Here is an 18,675-nt window from a genome sequence, read left to right as displayed (position 1 = left end):
GACTGAGTTTCAGAAGCTAGTCAACGATTTTGTTTACTGACTGTAATGAGTGATCTCCACTCTCTCACCCTGGTGTTTTTTCCTCATACCTAAGCAGTGATGTATCAAAAATTTAGCTATGTAAGAGGAAGACAATGCAAGTATTCCAAAAATCCATTCAGAGAGCTCCTTAGAGTTTAGTTTTTGTATGTCACCAAAAAGAAAGTAAAAAGGGGTACAGAGGCTTTAAAGTGGAATTTGAAAAGCAAAATAGACTGGAGTCATTATAAAGATGAGGAAAGTCTTAGTTTTTTCCAGAGCAGGGTGAGATGGAAAAGAGAGAGTACTGTAAAATTACACTAAATTCCAGCAGTTTCACTGAAATTGAATCAGATGCCAAAAAGTTTGGGAGCTCTTCTCTGAGCACATTAGGTGTTGATTAAAAACACTTGGTTAGAATATGTATCCAACTCAATCTCCCACAGCTAAGCCCACTTGCAAAGAGAAGTTCTGCATTTCAGTACTCAGGGCTGAACTAGTTGACCTCCATTCAGTCAGAAGTAAATATATTTCCATCTTCTGCACCCGGAAATTCTCACTCTTGTCACAGAAGTCTGTATCACCAAAAAAGGAGGAAAGAAGGAAAGGGGAGGAATGCAGCCTTCGTGACAACATTGCTCTGGGCTCATCTGTTTTCTCTGTTACGGCTCCTCTTAGTATTCTTATGACTATGCTGTCATTTGTTGCATTTTCAGACCTCCAGTCTGGCTCAGCTGGCGGCAGCGGTGGCGGCAGCAGTAGTGGTGGGGGAGGCGGTGGCAGCAGTGGAGGAACAGGCGGAACCGGTGGAGCCCAGAACCCTGCTGGCCCTGGAGGGATATCCCAGCATCTGACGTACACATCCTACATCCTCAAGCAAACCCCTCAGGTATGGTCATCTGTCACTGGTACCTTCTAAATCACCTAGTTATTTATAATGACTGCCTTTAATTGTAGTGGATTAACCTTTACAGCTCTGGAATCAGGGGGTCAGTACTATTAATAACATTTTAGCCATGTTACAAATTTGTGTTATTTGGGGCTTGCTATCTATGTTTTGAGAGAAAATCAAGTAGAGATTCAGAAGGACTTAAGTAACTTATCCAGGATCTCTCTGCTGAGCTAGTTGGTAGCATTTGGGTTTAAACCCAGATCTTCCTGAGAGATGTTTGCTATGCTGTTGCCTCTCATGGGTTTGGAATAGTATCAGTGTGTAGTTGAAAATTTTCTCTTAGACGGGAGTAACCAGATAGTACCAAGTTATGGTTTGGAATTAACATTGGATTCAAGGTTAGGGACAGCTGTCTACCATCTTGCTTTCCCTTAATCCTTTCTTTCCCCTCTTTCTTGGCTCCTCTCCAAGTAAGGGAAAAGAATTTTGGTTCCAGGTATTCTTAGTAATCCAGCTGTGAGGACTAGATTGTAAAACTTGAGCTTCCAACAGCCTGCTGTGTAACTCAAGTGCAAAGTTTGAGAAGCAGGGATAGCTGTTGGTAGTGACACTGAGATGAGAGCTATTCTGTTTGTTTTCGTGAGTAGCAGAAATGAAGGGAGCATTGTTGCTTATAATATGGGACCTTGTGATTTAAAGTCATTTGAACTTCACAAATTACTGATCAGGTCTTTGTTTGTAACTTAGGGCACATTTTTAGTTGGCCAGCCATCACCGCAGACATCTGGGAAACAGCTGACTACGGGGTCAGTGGTCCAAGGAACACTGGGAGTCAGCACATCCTCTGCACAAGGACAGCAGACGTTAAAAGTCATCTCTGGACAAAAAACCACTTTGTTTACCCAGGTAAATGCACACTCACACACATACCAAATATGTGGTAGTTATGGCATTTATTTAAATATTACAGCTTGTTTCTTTCCACAGAGAAATTATAGTTACCTAAGAGAATAAGGGATAAAATAGTATAGAATAATAAGAATAAAATATCAAGATTTGGGGAAATATAAGTAGAATGAGAAGATGAGACCAGAGAGTTATTTAGATATGCAAACAGTAATATCTTGTATATTTGATAAAATGTGCCAAAGTTAAATAAGATGATCAGTTGTAAAATTCTCCTACTTGTGAGAGGAAGAAAAATAACCACATAATATTTTCTAAGAAGAAACATTTTCTTGACCCTTCGTTCTAAAAATTTCTCTGCAGGGACTTTGTATCAGAGATTCTGAATAGTATAGGTTATATCAGCCACACTATCCATATTGTAAGTAAATGCTATAGGAAGCTTGGTATATGTTTCTATAGCTGCTTTAGTATAGGCAGAAGAGTAATGACGGGGAATTTTGACTGGGCGAGGGGTATCATAATCATCTGTAGGAGAATCTACAGCTAAATTTCAAAAACTTACAGATGAAACAAAGTGTAGAAGGTATAGACAGTGTGACGCCATTTTTAACAAATAACGCACTTTTTACGTCTGTGTGTAGATCAGCAGTTCTCAAAGCACATCAGATTTTTGTCAAATGCTTTTTCTCTGTCTATTGAGAGGATCATGTGGTTTTTCTTTTTTTTTAATTTGTTAATAAAGTGAATCATCGATATTTCGAATGTTAAAACAACCATGCATTCCTAGAATAAAACCTACTTGGTTGTGATATTTTCAAATACTCTCTTACAGTACTGTTGAATTTGATTTGGTAACATTTTGTCTAGAATTTTCCCAGGGAATATTGGTCAGTAATTTTCATTGCAATTTCTGTCTGATTTTGGTATCAGCGTAGTGCTGACCTCATAAAATGAGTTGGAAACTTCTCCTTCCCTTTCACTTTTTAGAGAAGAATTTATATCAACTTGGTATTATTTCTTAACTATTCAGAATATACCAGTGAAACTGTAGTGGCCTGGAGCTTTTCTAATTGGGAAGGTGTTAATCTACAGTTCCAATTTATTTAACACATACGACTGTTCAGGTTATTTAGTCTTAAGGAGATTTGGTAGTTTATATCCTTAAATGAATTGGTTTATTACATCTCTGTGTGTGTTTGTGTGTTTATTAGTTGCTCAGCTATATGCGACTCTTTGTGACCCCATGGACTGTAGCCCGCCAGGCTTCTCTGTCCATGGGATTCTCCAGGCACAAATATTGGAGTGGGTTGCCATTCCCTTCTCCAGGGGATCTTCCCAACCCAGAGATTGAACCTGTGTCTCCTGCATTGCAGGCAGATACTTTACCGTCGGAGCCATTAGAGAAGCCCTTTATCACATCTAAGTAGTTGAATTTCTTGGAACAAACTAGTTCATGATTTTCCCTAATTATCCTTTTAATGTCTCTAGGCTATTTAGTGATGTCCCCCTTTTCATTCTGGACTTTGATAATTATATATCTTCTCTTTTTTCTTGATCAGTCTAGTTAGAAGATTTATCAGTTTTGTTGATCTTTTCAGATTACCAGCATTTGGTTTCCTTGAGTGATGAATTCCCTTTGATCAGATGCTCTTTGCTATATTAAACAGATATCAGGCTCCAGAATTCTTTAAGCAGTTCTTTAAAATCTTAGCTAATTTCTTCTAATCTGCTCATGTTGCACCCAATGCAGTGACTTTCTTTTTTTGTTCTGCCACAGCTAAGACCTTTGCTGTTGCTTTTTATTAAGGTATAAGTTGCATAGAATAATGCGTACATCACAGTGTACTGCTCAGTGAGTTGGATGGATGTCTGTGCTCTTTCAAGCCTATCTCAGTCACATGTTAGAGCATTTCCATCACTCTAAAACATAACCTTCATTTCTCATTCCACTTTTTTATATTACCATTTTTCTATTTCTGTTACCATTGAGTAGCTTTTGTCTGTTCATGAGCTTCATATCAATAAAATTATAGACTTTTTTAGCTTCTATTGTTGAATAGAATGTTTTTGACATTTATCCATGTGTGTATTGATTTTTGATTTTTTATTCTTGAGTAATGTTTTGTTGCTTGACTCTACTCTCCTGTTGATGGATGCTTGGGTTATTTCCAGGTTTTGACTTATGAATGATACTGTTATGAGCATTCTTATACAGATCATTTGTATAGTAGAATAGCTAGGTCATAGGGTAAGTATAAAAAACTGATGTATAGTTTTATATCTATCATTATCAAAGTAGTTGTACCATTTGATTCTCCCATGAGTAATGTGGGAGAGTTCTAGTTACTGTACATCCTCACAACACAGAGTATCATCATTCTTTTAAATTGTAGCCATTTTTGTGAGTATGAAGTGATATCTCATTGTGGTTTTAATTTGCATGAGACCCCAATATAGATTAATGTCACGGCTACTTCTTCTGGATTCTAGTCATGACTCCATGCAATAATTTAACCAAGCTGCAAAACTGAAAATGCTTACTCATGCCTTTTATAGAAAAAGTTTGCTGAACCCTGACAAAACCTCTAAAACTGTAATTTGTTGAATGAGTCTCAAATGCTAAATGCTCTGCCTATACTAGCACCATTAAATTACCCATTTAAATCCAGCCCTTGATTAGATTTTCATGTCTAAACATTATGTGTTACATTTAGGAGCACTTTGGGCTCAGGTTTTTAATAACAAATGTCTCCTACTTTTGAAGGCACAGCTGCCAAACGGTGACTTGCAAATACATTCATTTACTTGGTCTACATCAGGGATAAAGGAACGTTTATATTAAAACGTCATAAACGTGAGAGCTTGTTGGAAAGTACACAAATAAATACTTCATATAGTTTTGATTAGCAAGGCCTTTTTGGGGATGGGTTACGGGGGGCCGGATATGTAGGTAAAGATTGAATTGTGCCTGTTAACCAGGGTAACGTTATTACTCCAACCTGTTTTGTCTCTGCAGGCAGCCCCGGGGGGACAGGCATCTCTAATGAAAATATCTGATAGCACCTTGAAGTCTGTACCAGCCACATCCCAGCTCTCAAAGCCTGGAACCACAATGCTGAGAGTTGCAGGAGGGGTTATCACAACTGCCACTTCCCCAGCTGTAGCCCTCTCCGCAAATGGGCCTGCACAACAGGTGAGAAGTAGCATGATAGTAGAAAATCATAATGAAGCATAAAATCAGTAAAGAAAAAAAACACACACACAACATAAGCTAGTTGTCAGGCACACTGACTAATTGTTCTTTTAAAAAAAATTCAAATATTCACATACCACAAAATTCACCATTTTAAAGCATACAGTTCAGTGGTTTTTATTCTCAAGGTTGTATAACCATCACTACTGTCTAATTCTAGAACTTTTTGTTTTTATTACTTCAAAAAGAACCTTAGTACCCAGTAGTAGTCACTCTGATTTTCTGCCTCCTTCTCCCAAGTCTTAGGCAGCTTCTAATCTACTTGTGACCAGCTTCTTTTGCTTAGCATAATTTCAAGGTTCATAAATTTTATAACATGTGTTAGTACTTATTCCTTTTTATAGCCAAGTAATATTCAGTATTATGGATATACCACATTTTGTTTCTCCGTTCATCAGTTGATGGATATTTGGGCTGTTTTCCCCTTTTGATTATAATGATTAATGGTGCCATGAACGTTTGTGTACAAGTTTTATGTTGCAGGCTGAGCCATGAGGGAAGCCCTTTTATATAATCCTGTGTTTTCATTTATCTTGTCTTTATACTTAGGAAGGAATTGCTAGATGATATAGTAACTACATTTAACATTTTGAAGAACTACTAAACTGGTTTCCCAAGCAGCTGCATTGTTGTAGAGTCCCACCAGCAATGTATGAGGGTTCAAAGTTTTTCCAGTCTTTGCTGATAATTGTTTCTGTCCATGCTTGTTGTTTTTGTTTGGAGCTTTTGTTTGTTTTAGTGATTGTATTGGGTGTGAAGTGGTATTTCACTGTGGTTTTGATTTCCATTTCCCTGATGGCTAGTGATATTGTGCATCTTGTCACATACTTACTGCCCATTTGTATATTATCTTTGGAGAAATGTCTGTTCAGGTCCTTTGCCCATTATTTGGTTGGGTTATTTACTCTCTTTCTCTTATTGAGTTGTAGGAGATTTTAGATACAAGTCTTTTACCAGATTTGCAAAAATTTTCTCCTCTCATCTGTCTTTTCACTTTCTTGAATCACAAAACTAACTTTGATGAAGTCCTGTTTACCTGTTTTCTTTTTAATAGAGTTTTTAAAAAATAATTTTTATTATTTATTTTTGGCTGTGCTGAGTCTTTGCTGAGCAGGCTTTTCTCTTGTGGAGAGCAGGGGGTTGCTCTAGTTTTGGCGCATGGGCTTCTCATCATTGTGGCCTCTCTTGTTACGGAGTGCGGGTTCTAGGGCACACGGGCTCAGTAGCTGTGGGTCCTGGGCTCTAGTGCATGGGCTCAGGAGTTGTGGCCATGCTCGCAGGTTTAGTTGTTTTGTGGCATGTGGCGTCTTCCTGGATCAGGGATTGAACCCGTCTCCTGCATTGACAGGCAGATCCTTTGCACTGGGTGTTGGTTGCTGCGGATGGGCTCTCCCTAGTTGTGGCAAGCAGGGGCTACTCTTTGTTGCAGTGTGCAGGCTTCTCATTGCAGTGGTTTCACTTGTTGCAGAGCACAGGCTCTAGGTGCACAGGCTCACTAGTTGTGGTGTGTGACTCCAGAGCACCCAGGCTTCAGTAGGTGCAGCTTGCAGGCTTAGTAGTTGTGGGACATCGGCTCAGTTGCTTCGTGGCATGTAGAATCCTCCTGGACCAGGGATGAAACCCATGTTCCCTGCATTGGCAGGTGGATTCCTATCCACTGCACCACCAGGGAAGTCCCCTATCAGTTTTTCTTTCATTGCTTGTTTATGCTAGTAAAAAACCATTGCCTAATCCAAAGTCAGAAAATATAAGCCTTTGTTTTCTTCTAAGAGTTTTCTAGTTTGGGCCCTTACATTTACCCCTTTGTCCATTTTGAATTAATCTTTGTATACGGTATGAGATAGGGGGCCAAACTTTATTCGTCTGTTTGTAAGTATCCAGTTGGCCAGCAACGTTTGTTGAAAAGTCTGTTTCCCTTTTGAATTCTCTTGACACTCCAAGGTGCTCACTTCCCAGGCTTCACACTTCTTGCAACTACTGCTTCACCTCACATGCCTACTCATATCACTCTACTTTGCAGTTCCTTGAATATATGTTCTTTCTTACCCCTCTGACTTTCTGCGTGCTCTCTCCTGCCAGGGAAGACCCTCTTATCTCCCCCTTTTCCTGTCTTCGAGATATCCCTAACGCTCCCAGTGCTCTCCCTCCCATCCCTAGGCTGAAGGAGTAACCTTCTCACTTGTCATTCTGCCTTGTACCCTTGCCTGCTGCAGCCTTCATCACTGTCTGGTAACCCTCTCCTTGAGGGCTTTTATCTCGAGACCCTGATATTTAACACTGCTTTGTGTAGATGTTTGTTGAATAATATGACAAACTTTAAAATATTTCAGTGAGTTTTTAATAAAGTCATACTATTCCATTTTCACATTCTGAGATTATGTCCGATTGCGGGTGATAAGTTGAAATACCGTTTTATCAGTCAGTCAGTTCAGTCGCTCAGTTGTGTCTGACTCTTTATGACCCCATGGACTGCAGCACACCAGGCCTCCCTGTCCATCACAGACTCCCGGAGTTTACTCAGACTCATGTCCATTGAGTCGGTGATGCCATCCAACCATCTCATCCTCTGTTGTCCCCTTTTCCCGCCTTCAATCCTTCCCAGCACCAGGGTCTTTTCCAATGAGTCAGTTCTTTGCATCAGGTGGCCAAAGTGTTGGAGTTTCAGCTTCAGCATCAGTCCTTCCAGTGAATATTCAGAATTGATTTCCTTTAGGACTGACTGGTTTGATCTACTTGTAGTCCAAGGGACTCTCAAAAGTCTTCTCCATCACCACAGTTCAAAAGCCTCAATTCTTCAGCACTCAGCTTTCTTTATAGTTCAACCCTCACATCCATACATGACTACTGGGAAAACCATAGCCTTGACTAGACGGACCTTATTTTATAAAGTGATATAATAGGTGGTGAATTTTTTAATATGGTAATCCTATAATACATCCTCATTTTGAAATTTTTAAAATGTCCTGGCCCATGAAGTCTGAAAACATCAGTTCAGTTTCAGTTCAGTCTCTCAGTCATGTCCAACTCTTTGCGACCCCATGAATCACAGCACGCCAGGCCTCCCTGTCCATCACCGACTCCCGGAGTTCACTCAGACTCACGTCCATCGAGTCAGTGATGCCATCCAGCCATCTCATCCTCTGTTGTCCCCTTCTCCTCCTGCTCCCAATCCCTCCCAGCATCAGAGTCTTTTCCAATGAGTCAACTCTTCGCATGAGGTGGCCAAAGTACTGGAGTTTCAGCTTTAGCATCATTTCCTCCAAAGAAATCCCAGGGCTGATCTCCTTCAGAATGGACTGGTTGGATCTCCTTGCAGTCCAAGGGACTCTCCAGAGTCCTCCAACACCACAGTTCAAAAGCATCAATACTTCAGCGCTCAGCTTTCTTCACAGTCCAACTCTCACGTCCATACATGACCAATGGAAAAACCATAGCCTTGACTAGATGGACCTTTGTTGGCAAAGTAATATCTCTGCTTTTGAATATGCTATCTAGGTTGGTCATAACTTTTCTTCCAAGGAGCAAGCGTCTTTTAATTTCATGGCTGCAGTCACCATCTGCAGTGATTTCGGAGCCCAAAAAAATAAAGTCTGCCACTGTTTCCCCATCTATTTCCCATAAGTGATGGGGTAGGAACCACCAAACTAAAGAAGCAATTATTTTACACGGCATGACATTGAATAGGTAGTTAATAACAGCTACTAGCTAATATTTTGGGTGTGCTACATGGCAGTCACTGTTGTAAGTAAGTTACACTACTTCTTAATTTTTATTATTTCTGGTTCTGTGGTTTAGCAATCAGAAGGAACAACTCCTGGTTCATCGTCTACTGTGGGTTCTGTCATGAAAACTTCTGGACAGCAGCAAGTGTGTATGAGTCAGGCCGCCGTGGGATCCTGCAAGGCTCCTGCCCCCTCTGTCATCAGCGCCACGTCCCTGGTGTCCACACCAAACCCCATCTCTGGAAAAGCCACAGTATCAGGTCAGTTGTATCATCGTTTTATTTCCGTTTCCTTTCTTTGGTCTAGAATATTTCTGGAAGGTCTTTAGTTCAGTTCAGTTCAGTTTCTCAGTCGTGTCTGACTCTTTGTGACCTCATGGATCACAGCACGCCAGGCCTCCCTGTCCATCACCAACTCCCGGAGTTCACTCAAAGTCATGTGCATCGAGTGGGTGATGCCATCCATCCATCTCATTCTCTGTCGTCTCCTTCTCCTCCTGCCCCCAATCCCTCCCAGCATCAGGGTCTTTTCCGATGAGTCAACTCTTCGCATGAGGTGGCCAAAGTATTGGACTTTCAGCTTCAGCATCAGTCCTTCCAATGAACACCCAGGACTGATCTCCTTTAGGATGGACTGGTTGGATCTCCTTGCAGTCCAGGGGACTCTTGCCAAAATTTTGTATAATAAATTATTAAAAACCATTAACTTGGAAGCATTTTTCATATAGCTGCTTTCTAGATGAAGTATTATTTAAAATGTAGGTATAAATTTTCAAGTCTGAAATGTTTTTATGGATTGAGTAAGAATTTTTAAGTTATATAGTAAAACTTCAGCCATCTGGAACTCTTCTGGGTATTTCTCATCAGTTTTGAAAGGACCTCATGGCAAAACATCATACATTTCTTTTTGCTTTCATAAAGTACATAAAATGTAAAATTTTTAAATGTAAAGATGTAAATTTTGAGTCCAAGACATGATTTTTAACAGTGGTTACTGTATTAAGTTGTGTCAGAATGACATGCCTGAGGTTTGATGAAATGTATCCTGTCTCCATGCCCATACTGAATGGCCCCAGAAAAGTGTGCCTTTTACTTCTTTGGGTAAACTAGAGCACAAATCTTGAAGCTGGATTGCCTAATGCTTACCTCATGAAGTTTAAATGCCTAGGGTACTGTGTTACATGTAGTAATCATTATATAAATAATTGCTGCTATTGTTATTTTTAGTATCATCGTTGTTAGTCCACATTCCCTTATCTACAATTCTGAAATTCAAAAAGCTGTAAAAACCAAATGTTTGCTTACTGTTGTGCTTCTCCATAACTATTTTAGAGAAAAACCTGACCTTCTTTGACAGGCTATTTAAATGACTTAATACGGCCTCATGATGCGAAGGACTGCCGACTCACTGGAAAGACCCTGATGCTAGGAAAGATTGAGGGCAGAAAGGAGAAGAGGGCAACAGAGGATGAGATGGATAGCATCGCCAACTCAATGGACATGAATTTGAGCAAACTCAGGGAGATAGTGGAGTACAGAGGGCCTTGGCATGCTACATACAGTCCATGGGGTTGCAGAGAGTCAGACATTACTTAGTGACTTAACAATAACATATATCATATATAGACACATATGTACGTACAGAGAAACATACATAAATACATACACATACATATAATCAACTCATTGGAAAAGACCCTGATGCTGGGAAAGATTGAGGGTGGGAGGAGAAGGGGTCAACATGAGATTGTTGGATGGCATCACTGACTCAATAGACATGAGTTTGAGCAAACCTTGGATATAGTGAAGAACAGGGAAGCTTGGAATGCTGCAGTTCATGGTGTCTTAAAGTGTCAGACACGACTTAGCAAATAAACAACAACACATGCCCCGGTCCCTTTGAATAAAGATTGTGGATATTCGTCCCTTTTACTGCATATAGTTTGCTAAAATAAAAGCACAGGCTTGTGAGCTCTTCAGTCTAAATAAGTCATCTTAACTACTCTTGGGTATTTTCAAAACTACCAAAAAAAGATTGTGGAAATTCTCATTTATTTTTCCCATGGTTTCTACCTCCCAATTAAAATTGACCAAATTTTTTTTATGTGGGTATTTTTATTTTTCCTTTTTTTTTTTAAGGCTGAGGAATCGGCCTTAAATCCTTTCAGGGAGGCAGTGGCCAGGGGACAGTGGTCTTTTTTGCTTCAACCACTTTGTGCCTGACACGGTGCACAGAATTTGTCTTGCTGGGGCAGATGCCCTTGTGGCCTGATCCATTTCGTGTCCCCCTTATCCTCACATGGGAGTCTTCATGTGGCAGGTGTCCTAATGGCTTTTAAGTGCCTGACCTGTGCCTACACAATATTGGTGACCTAGTCCTCAGTTGTAAAGAAGACAAAAGAGAGACCCTTACCCGTTCGGGTGGCAGCTCCTGGGGCGCAGTGAGCAGTGGGGCCTTTGGAACACACCAGAGGGTAACCCTGGCCAGAGTTCCTCAGTTGCTTCCACAGCACTTGCCTGTTGGCAGAGGGTCCCTGTGAGAAAGGAGAAGCGAGGAGGTGGGGGAAGAGACCCCAAGTTCCCTATATGAGCCACCAGAAATGTCGTGGTCCAAGCACATGTTGGGAAAGAATTTCCAGAGATGAGACAGAATGAGAGGGAAATAAAGTTTATAAGTGGGGGAAGAAACCCCAGGTTCCTTATATGGTCCACCAAAAATGTCATGGTCTTAGCACATGTTGGAAAAGAATTTCCAGAGATGAGACAGAATGAGAGGGAAATAAAGTATTAGAGTGGGAGATGCTGTTAAAACAATGGGCCAGCTCAAGGGAGAACCGACCATGTTGTTACTATAATTATCACTAGATTCCATTGTTGAGTTGCTCACTTGGGTCCAACTCTTTGTGACCCCATGGACTACAGCATGTCAGATTTCCCTGTCCTTGACTGTCTCCTGGATTTTGCTCAAACTCATGTTCACTGAACTGGTGATGTTATCCAACCATCTCATCCTCTGTTGTCTTCTCCTGCCTTCAGTCTTTCCCAGCATCAGGGTCTTTTCCAATGAGTCAGCAGCCCTTCACATCAGGTGGCCAAAGTGTTGGAGCTTCAGCATCATTTCTTCCAATGAATATTCAGGATTGATTTCCTTTAGGATTGACTGATTTGATCTCTTGCAGTCCAAGGGCCTCTCAGGAGTCTTCTCCAACACCACAGTTCAAGAGCATTAATTCTCTGGTATTGAGCCTTCTTTATGGTCCAACTCTCACATCCATACATGATTACTGGAAAAACCATACCTTTGACGATATGAACCTTTTTTGGCAAAGTGATGTCTCTACTTTTTAATACGCTGTCTGGATTTGTCATAGCTTTTATTCCAAGGAGCAAGTCTTTTAATTTCGTGATTGCAGTCACCATCCGCAGTGATTTTGGAGCCCAAGAAAATAAAGTCTGTCACTATTTCCATTTTTTCCTCATCTATTTACAGTGAAGTGATGGGACTGGATGCCATGATCTTAGCTTTTTGAATGTTGAGTTTTAAGCCAGCTTTTTCATTGTCCTCTTTCACCTTCAAGAGGCTCTTTAGTTCCTCTTTGCTTTCTGCCATTAGGATGGTGTCATCTGCATATCTGAGGTTATTGATAGTTCTCCCAGCAGTCTTGATTCCAGCTTGAACTTCATCCAGCCCAACATTTCACACGATGTACTTTCCATACAAATTTCGTTCATGACTCCAAATCAAGACCCTATGTTTCATTTGCTTTTTGGATGGTTAAGTACCAACATTAAGGCTAATTTATTTTCCCATGGTTTCTACCCCTCAGTTAAGATTGACCAATTTTTTTTTTTTAATGAGGATTGCTTGTTCTCTTCTAACTGAATGTTTAGAGGTAGTGTATTAGCACTGGAGTAGAAATTATAGAAGTGGAAGGAATTACTATTGTAAGAAATGAATGCCTTCTCTTTTTTTCTGATTTTTAACATGCAGTAAATTAAGTCTCCTTGCTTTAAGTTCAGGTTTCCTGAGATACTGCTGATGAAGCTCTATATAATAGTTTCATAAGGGACTCATTATTTTCTACTATCCATTAATTTTGTGTATATGGATTCTTTTTTTTTAATTAAGGTATAATCTTTATAATTTTTCAATTAATTTTTTTGTGTGCATTACAAATTATTTTGAACAAGTCTCCCATTGTGACTGGAATAGAGTTAGCAAGGGAAAGAGTACTGGGAGGTGAAGTCAGAGTGTTGGGGCCAAATCACATAGGGCCTTTGTGAATCATTGTAAAAACATTGATTTTTACTCCAAGAGAAGCCATTGTAGGGGTCTTCTGCTAAGGAGTAACATGAGCTGCCTGTATCTTTTAATAAGTCATTGGCTACAGCATTTAGATTAATCTATGGTGCACAGGGTGAAAGCAGGGGACAGACCAAGAAGTAGACACTAAACTAAGAAAGAAGCTTTGATGTATCAGGGACCTCTGGCAACATCAGACTGAAAGGAGTTCCAGAAGTAAACAGAAAAGTTTAGTAATTACATTATCATTGGATTTGTCAGTAGCAGTACTGGAAGGTGGAATATTGCTTTTCAAAATTCTAGAGGGGAATTCTTGTAGTCTACAGTTCTGCAGTTGGCCCAGTCTTTACTAAGTATGAGGGTAGATATTTTCTGACAGGCAGCCTTTCAGATGTATTTTCTGTGATTCTGTCTCGGAGCATAATTAAAATATATGTTTCATCAGTGTTAAGAGATGTAGACCAGGAAAAAGGACAAAAATAGAAGGAAGGCAAAGGGAACTCCCAAGGTAGCTATGAAGTATGCTCCACAGCTGAGACCTCTGCCGCAGCCCTAGAAACCAGCAGTCTAGATGGAGCAGATCAGAGTACCGTGGGAAGAATAGCTCTGACTTTAAAAATGGAAGTGTAAATTATTTAAGAGGTTTGACCATATGGAGGAGAACTCTGTATTTAAGGGGAGGTTTGTAGTGTTTTTGAAGGACATGGGAAGACTTTGGTATGTTGTTGAAATAGAGAACTAAATAAGCAGATGAAAAGGAGGAAAATTTTTAACTCCAGAAAATGAAATGGAATCATAGTATCATGGTATTCTTTGAATCAATACAGGCCATTATTGGAGGAGAGGGAAGATAGGGTCTAAAGCTTATCTACCCTTACTAGTAAGTCATTGTGTAGCATTAAAATGTTACATCAGATTGAGTCAAGGCCTACAATATACACATTCTTTTAAAAGACCAAAAGGGTTAAAAATGGATACTACCTGTGAATAAGATGAAGACAGGGAGGTGGAGCAAAGGATGGCTGTTTTTAATTATATGCCTTTTAGCCCTTTGTAACTTTTCAACTGATAAGCATGTAGTATTAAAATAGAAATAAGAATTTTTAAAATATGAAGAAACCAGGTAATTGTACTCTTAGGCGGGAGTGGGGGGGAGCACATCTCAGTAACTAATTACTGCTTGACAATCTAACATTCACTGATTCCAAAGAATGATTTTGTTTATTGAAGGCTTTGTTCTTGAAAGTATTTGAGATTATTCCTTTTCTTAATCCAACTGCATTCCAGTGCCTTAAAGTATCTTTAGCCTCTGTTGGTATTCTTAAGTTATTCTAACATGCATTTTAGTTGTTTCTTGTGTACTCTTTTTGTTACACTTTTACTGGCCCTCTGAATGCCTAGAATAGTTTTATGATGGAAATGGGAGTATGGAAATTGCTTTAAAGCAAAATAGGAGAGGATGAACCTTTCTAAAATAAGTGGAGACTATCTGGTTTGAAAAATAAAGGCTGCACAGAGATAGGAAACTAAGTTCTGGTGAGTAAATAGATTGAAGCATTAGATACGTAGAGATGTTGTAAAGGAGATGTAAATAAATTAGGAACAGATTAAAATAGACTCCAAGTGCTTTGACTAATTTTGGAAACATACTCTAGGCAGACCAGAGCCAGAGAAGGTTTTCCGGTAGGAAAATGATAATTATCCAAATCAAAATACAAAATTTTATATCCAGTTTGTATGTATCACAGCTGTATGTAAAACAAATAGTCATAGAAAACTAACATGGAGAAAACTATCTCAAAATGATGATACTGGTTGTCTGCAGTAGGACTCTGTGGCTTTTTCTATTATTTCCACTTTTTCAAAAATTTTTGTATTACTTAAACTATAGCAGGGTAAAAATAACTCATTATTGTTGCATCATTGTTTCATTGAGAAACCTGCTTCATCCATTGCCTCATGCTTCTGGCTCTTTCTTTATCGAAAGAGTAAATGTCCTAAGAACGTCCTGCTGTCAGAAAATGTGAATGCTAAAGAGGGCAGGAACTGTAAGGAAGCATCTGATCTTCAGCTTGGCCTTATCTTCCAACTTATTTTAGGATTGTTAAAGATTCACTCCAGTCAATCCAATCCCCAGCAGGCTGTCCTGACGATCCCCAGCCAGCTCAAACCACTCAGTGTAAACACATCTGGAGGTGTGCAGACGATACTGATGCCTGTGAATAAAGGTGAGTCCTTCACCTATTGGGTGTGGTTGTCCCTAAGTCTGTCTGGTGGGAAGGTCTGTAGTCCATCCTTTAGTGGCCATTCCTGCCTTGTACAGCCTGCCCTTGAGCTGTCGCCATACTCCCTGGCACCAGCTCTAGGACTGAAAGTAAAACCCAAGTGATCCATTGACTTCTAAATAACTGCTCATTTCTAAAGGTGAGCAGGGGAGTTTATCTTAAACATTTATGAGAGTACAGGTCAGTTGGGTTTTTACTTTATGAGGTTAGTGACCAAGCCTGCATTTCTATGGTTGACAATAACAGCTCAGTTACCCTGGTACTAATAGTAAATAGCCCACCTTATAAATCTGTGTGTAAAGCAAGGACGTTACCATTTCTGTTACACTGAAATTGTTTTTGTGCTAGTCATCTACAGTAGAGCTGTCACCTTGGGAGATAGATTATTTTCATTAAAATAATTTCTGTATTTCTTGTATCCTCCCCTCCTCTTTTGCCTGTTAGTGGTTCAGTCATTTTCTACCAGCAAATCACCTGCCATTCTGCCTGTAGCTGCCCCAACTCCAATTGTCCCCAGCCCTGCTCCAGCAGCTGTTACAAAAGGTATGTCATTTCCCACAGTATGTTTGCCCAGAAGTTTTATGCAAGACTTTACTATCATAAGACTCCCTTGAATTTCAGCATCCATGAGTGAGTCGCTTCAAAAATACATAGGATGTTTATATACAGACTTCATTGAGGGAAGTACAGAGATGTGTAAAGCATCATTTCTGCCCCCCAAGAATTTATAATCAGGTTGGAGAGAGTTGAAAGTAGACAGTAAGCAGTGATTGATAAATGCACAATAGGTGATCTGAAAAATGAATGCTGAAATATTTCAGTCTAGGATGTGTGGTTCATAGAACATGAGGGGTTGTGGAAGTGGATAACACTTTGGTATAGAACATGGATTTTAACCAGAACTTTTAAGAGTGAAGCATTTTTTACTATGGAGAGGCATGCCAGATTAAGGAAACAGTAGAGATGAAGACTCAGAGGGCTTGTTTGGGCAAGTAGACCAATCAAGGGGACTCACCTGGGGTGTACAGTTATGTAAAGGAGCTATAAGTAGGGTCAGATGTTGGCAGCTGGAAGTGGGGACACTTATGACTATTGACTGGATGGAGAGAGTACAGTGTGTTAGAACAAAACATTTTGACATCTGTAACATCTACAATAATGATAACTACCTTGTGTAAGAGCCTAAAGTAACCCGGCACCATGCTAGTTGCTTGGTGAGATATATATATATAGTGGGCTCGATAACGGACAGAAATGGTATGGACCTAACAGAAGCAGAAGATATTAAGAAGAGGTGCAAGAATACACAGAAGAACTGTACAAAAAAGAACTTCATGACCCAGATAATCATGATGGTGTGATCACTCACCTAGAGCCAGACATCCTGGAATGTGAAGTCCAGTGGGCCTTAGAAAGCATCACTACAAACAAAGCTAGTGGAGGTGATGGAATTCCAGTTGAGCTATTTCAAATCCTGAAAGATGATGCTGTGAAAGTGCTACACTCAATATGCCAGCAAATTTGGAAAACTCAGCAGTGGCCACAGGACTGGAAAAGGTCAGTTTTCATTCCAATCCCAAAGAAAGGCAATGCCAAAGAATGCTCAAACTACTGCACAGTTGCACTCATCTCACATGCTAGTAAAGTAATGCTCAAAATTCTCCAAGCCAAGCTTTAGCAATACGTGAACCATGAACTTCCAGATGTTCAAGCTGGTTTTAGAAAAGGCAGAGGAACCAGAGATCAAATTGCCAACATCCGCTGGATCATGGAAAAAGCAAGAGAATTCCAGAAAAACATCTATTTCTGCTTTATTGACTATGCCAAAGCCTTTGACTGTGTGGATCACAATAAACTGTGGAAAATTCTGAAAGCGATGGGAATACCAGACCACCTGACCCACCTCTTGAGAAACCTGTATGCAGGTCAGGAAGCAACAGTTAGAACTGGACATGGAACAACAGACTGGTTCCAAATAGGAAAAGGAGTACGTCAAGGTTGTATATTGTCACCCTGCTTATTCAACTTCTATGCAGAGTACATCATGAGAAACGCTGGACTGGAAGAAACACTAGCTGGAATCAAGATTGCCAGGAGAAATATCAATCACCTCAGATATGCAGATGACACCACCCTTATGGCAGAAAGTGAAGAGGAACTAAAAGGCCTCTTGATGAAAGTGAAAGAGGAGAGTGAAAAAGTTGGCTTACAGCTCAACATTCAGAAAACGAAGATCATGGCATCCAGTCCCATCACTTCATGGGAAATAGATAGGGAAACAGTGGAAACAGTGTCAGACGTTACCTTTTTGGTCTCCAAAATCACTGCAGATGGTGACTGCAGCCATGAAATTAAAAGACACTTACTCCTTGGAAGGAAAGTTATGACCAACCTAGATCGCATATTCAAAAGCAGAGACATTACTTTGCCGACTAAGGTCCGTCTAGTCAAGGCTATGGTTTTTCCTGTGGTCATGTATGGATGTGAGAGTTGGACTGTGAAGAAGGCTGAGCACCAAAGAATTGATGCTTTTGAACTGTGGTGTTGGAGAAGACTCTTGAGAGTCCCTTGGACTGCAAGGAGATCCAACCAGTCCATTCTGAAGGAAATCGACCCTGGTATTTCTTTGGAAGGAATGATGCTAAAGCTGAAACTCCAGTACTTTGGCCACCTCATGCGAAGAGTTGACTCATTGGAAAAGACTCTGACGCTGGGAGGGATTGGGGGCAGGAGGAGAAAGGGGACGACGGGATGAGATGGCTGGATGGCATCACTGACTCGATGGACATGAGTCTTCAGTGAACTCCAGGAGCTGGTGATGGACAGGGAGGTCTGGCGTGCTGTGATTCATGGGGTCGCAAAGAGTCGGACACAACTGAGCAACTGAACTGAACTGACTGATCAAAGTACCTGAAAAGAGCTGTCAATACCCATTTTGCAATAAGGAAACTGAAGTTTGGAAATACTAAGTCTGTACTTCCCAAGTGTAGAAAACTAGAAGGCAGTGCAGTCAGAATTTGAAATACTTTTTTTCAGGCATTCCAGGATCTCTCACAATAGTCTTGGGAAGAGATGGATTTGAAACTTACAGGATGACCATCTGAAGCAAGGGTTGGCTGACTGCAGGCTGCTGCTCATTTTTTAAATAAGGTTTTATTGGCACATGGCCATGCCGATTCATTTATATATTGTCCGTGTGTGCACTGCAGCCTCAGAGTTTGGTCATTCCATCTGAGTTCACATGACCCACAAAGCCCAAAGTATTTACTGATTAGTTCTTTTAGGAGAAGTATG

At 40.3% G+C, this 18,675-nt stretch overlaps 1 protein-coding gene across 19 annotated transcripts in view; it reads left to right on the top strand.

Annotated features, from left to right (window-relative positions):
* The window catches only part of YEATS2 (YEATS domain containing 2), a 115,644-nt gene that overhangs the window by 82,879 nt on the left and 14,090 nt on the right, over positions 1-18,675 (top strand). For all 19 annotated transcript variants that reach the window (XM_060419890.1, XM_060419892.1, XM_027957835.3 and 16 more), the window contains 6 exons: positions 735-907; positions 1,658-1,816; positions 4,836-5,012; positions 8,868-9,054; positions 15,196-15,324; positions 15,826-15,924. In XM_060419890.1, the coding sequence (XP_060275873.1) occupies positions 735-907; positions 1,658-1,816; positions 4,836-5,012; positions 8,868-9,054; positions 15,196-15,324; positions 15,826-15,924 (924 nt within the window). The remainder of the gene's footprint in view (positions 1-734; positions 908-1,657; positions 1,817-4,835; positions 5,013-8,867; positions 9,055-15,195; positions 15,325-15,825; positions 15,925-18,675) is intronic.

Source organism: Ovis aries, chromosome 1 (assembly GCF_016772045.2).
Source record: "Ovis aries strain OAR_USU_Benz2616 breed Rambouillet chromosome 1, ARS-UI_Ramb_v3.0, whole genome shotgun sequence".
In the NCBI taxonomy this organism is placed as follows: domain Eukaryota; kingdom Metazoa; phylum Chordata; class Mammalia; order Artiodactyla; family Bovidae; genus Ovis; species Ovis aries.
Note: the sequence above shows the minus strand (reverse complement) of the source record. Positions and strands in the feature narration are given on the sequence as shown.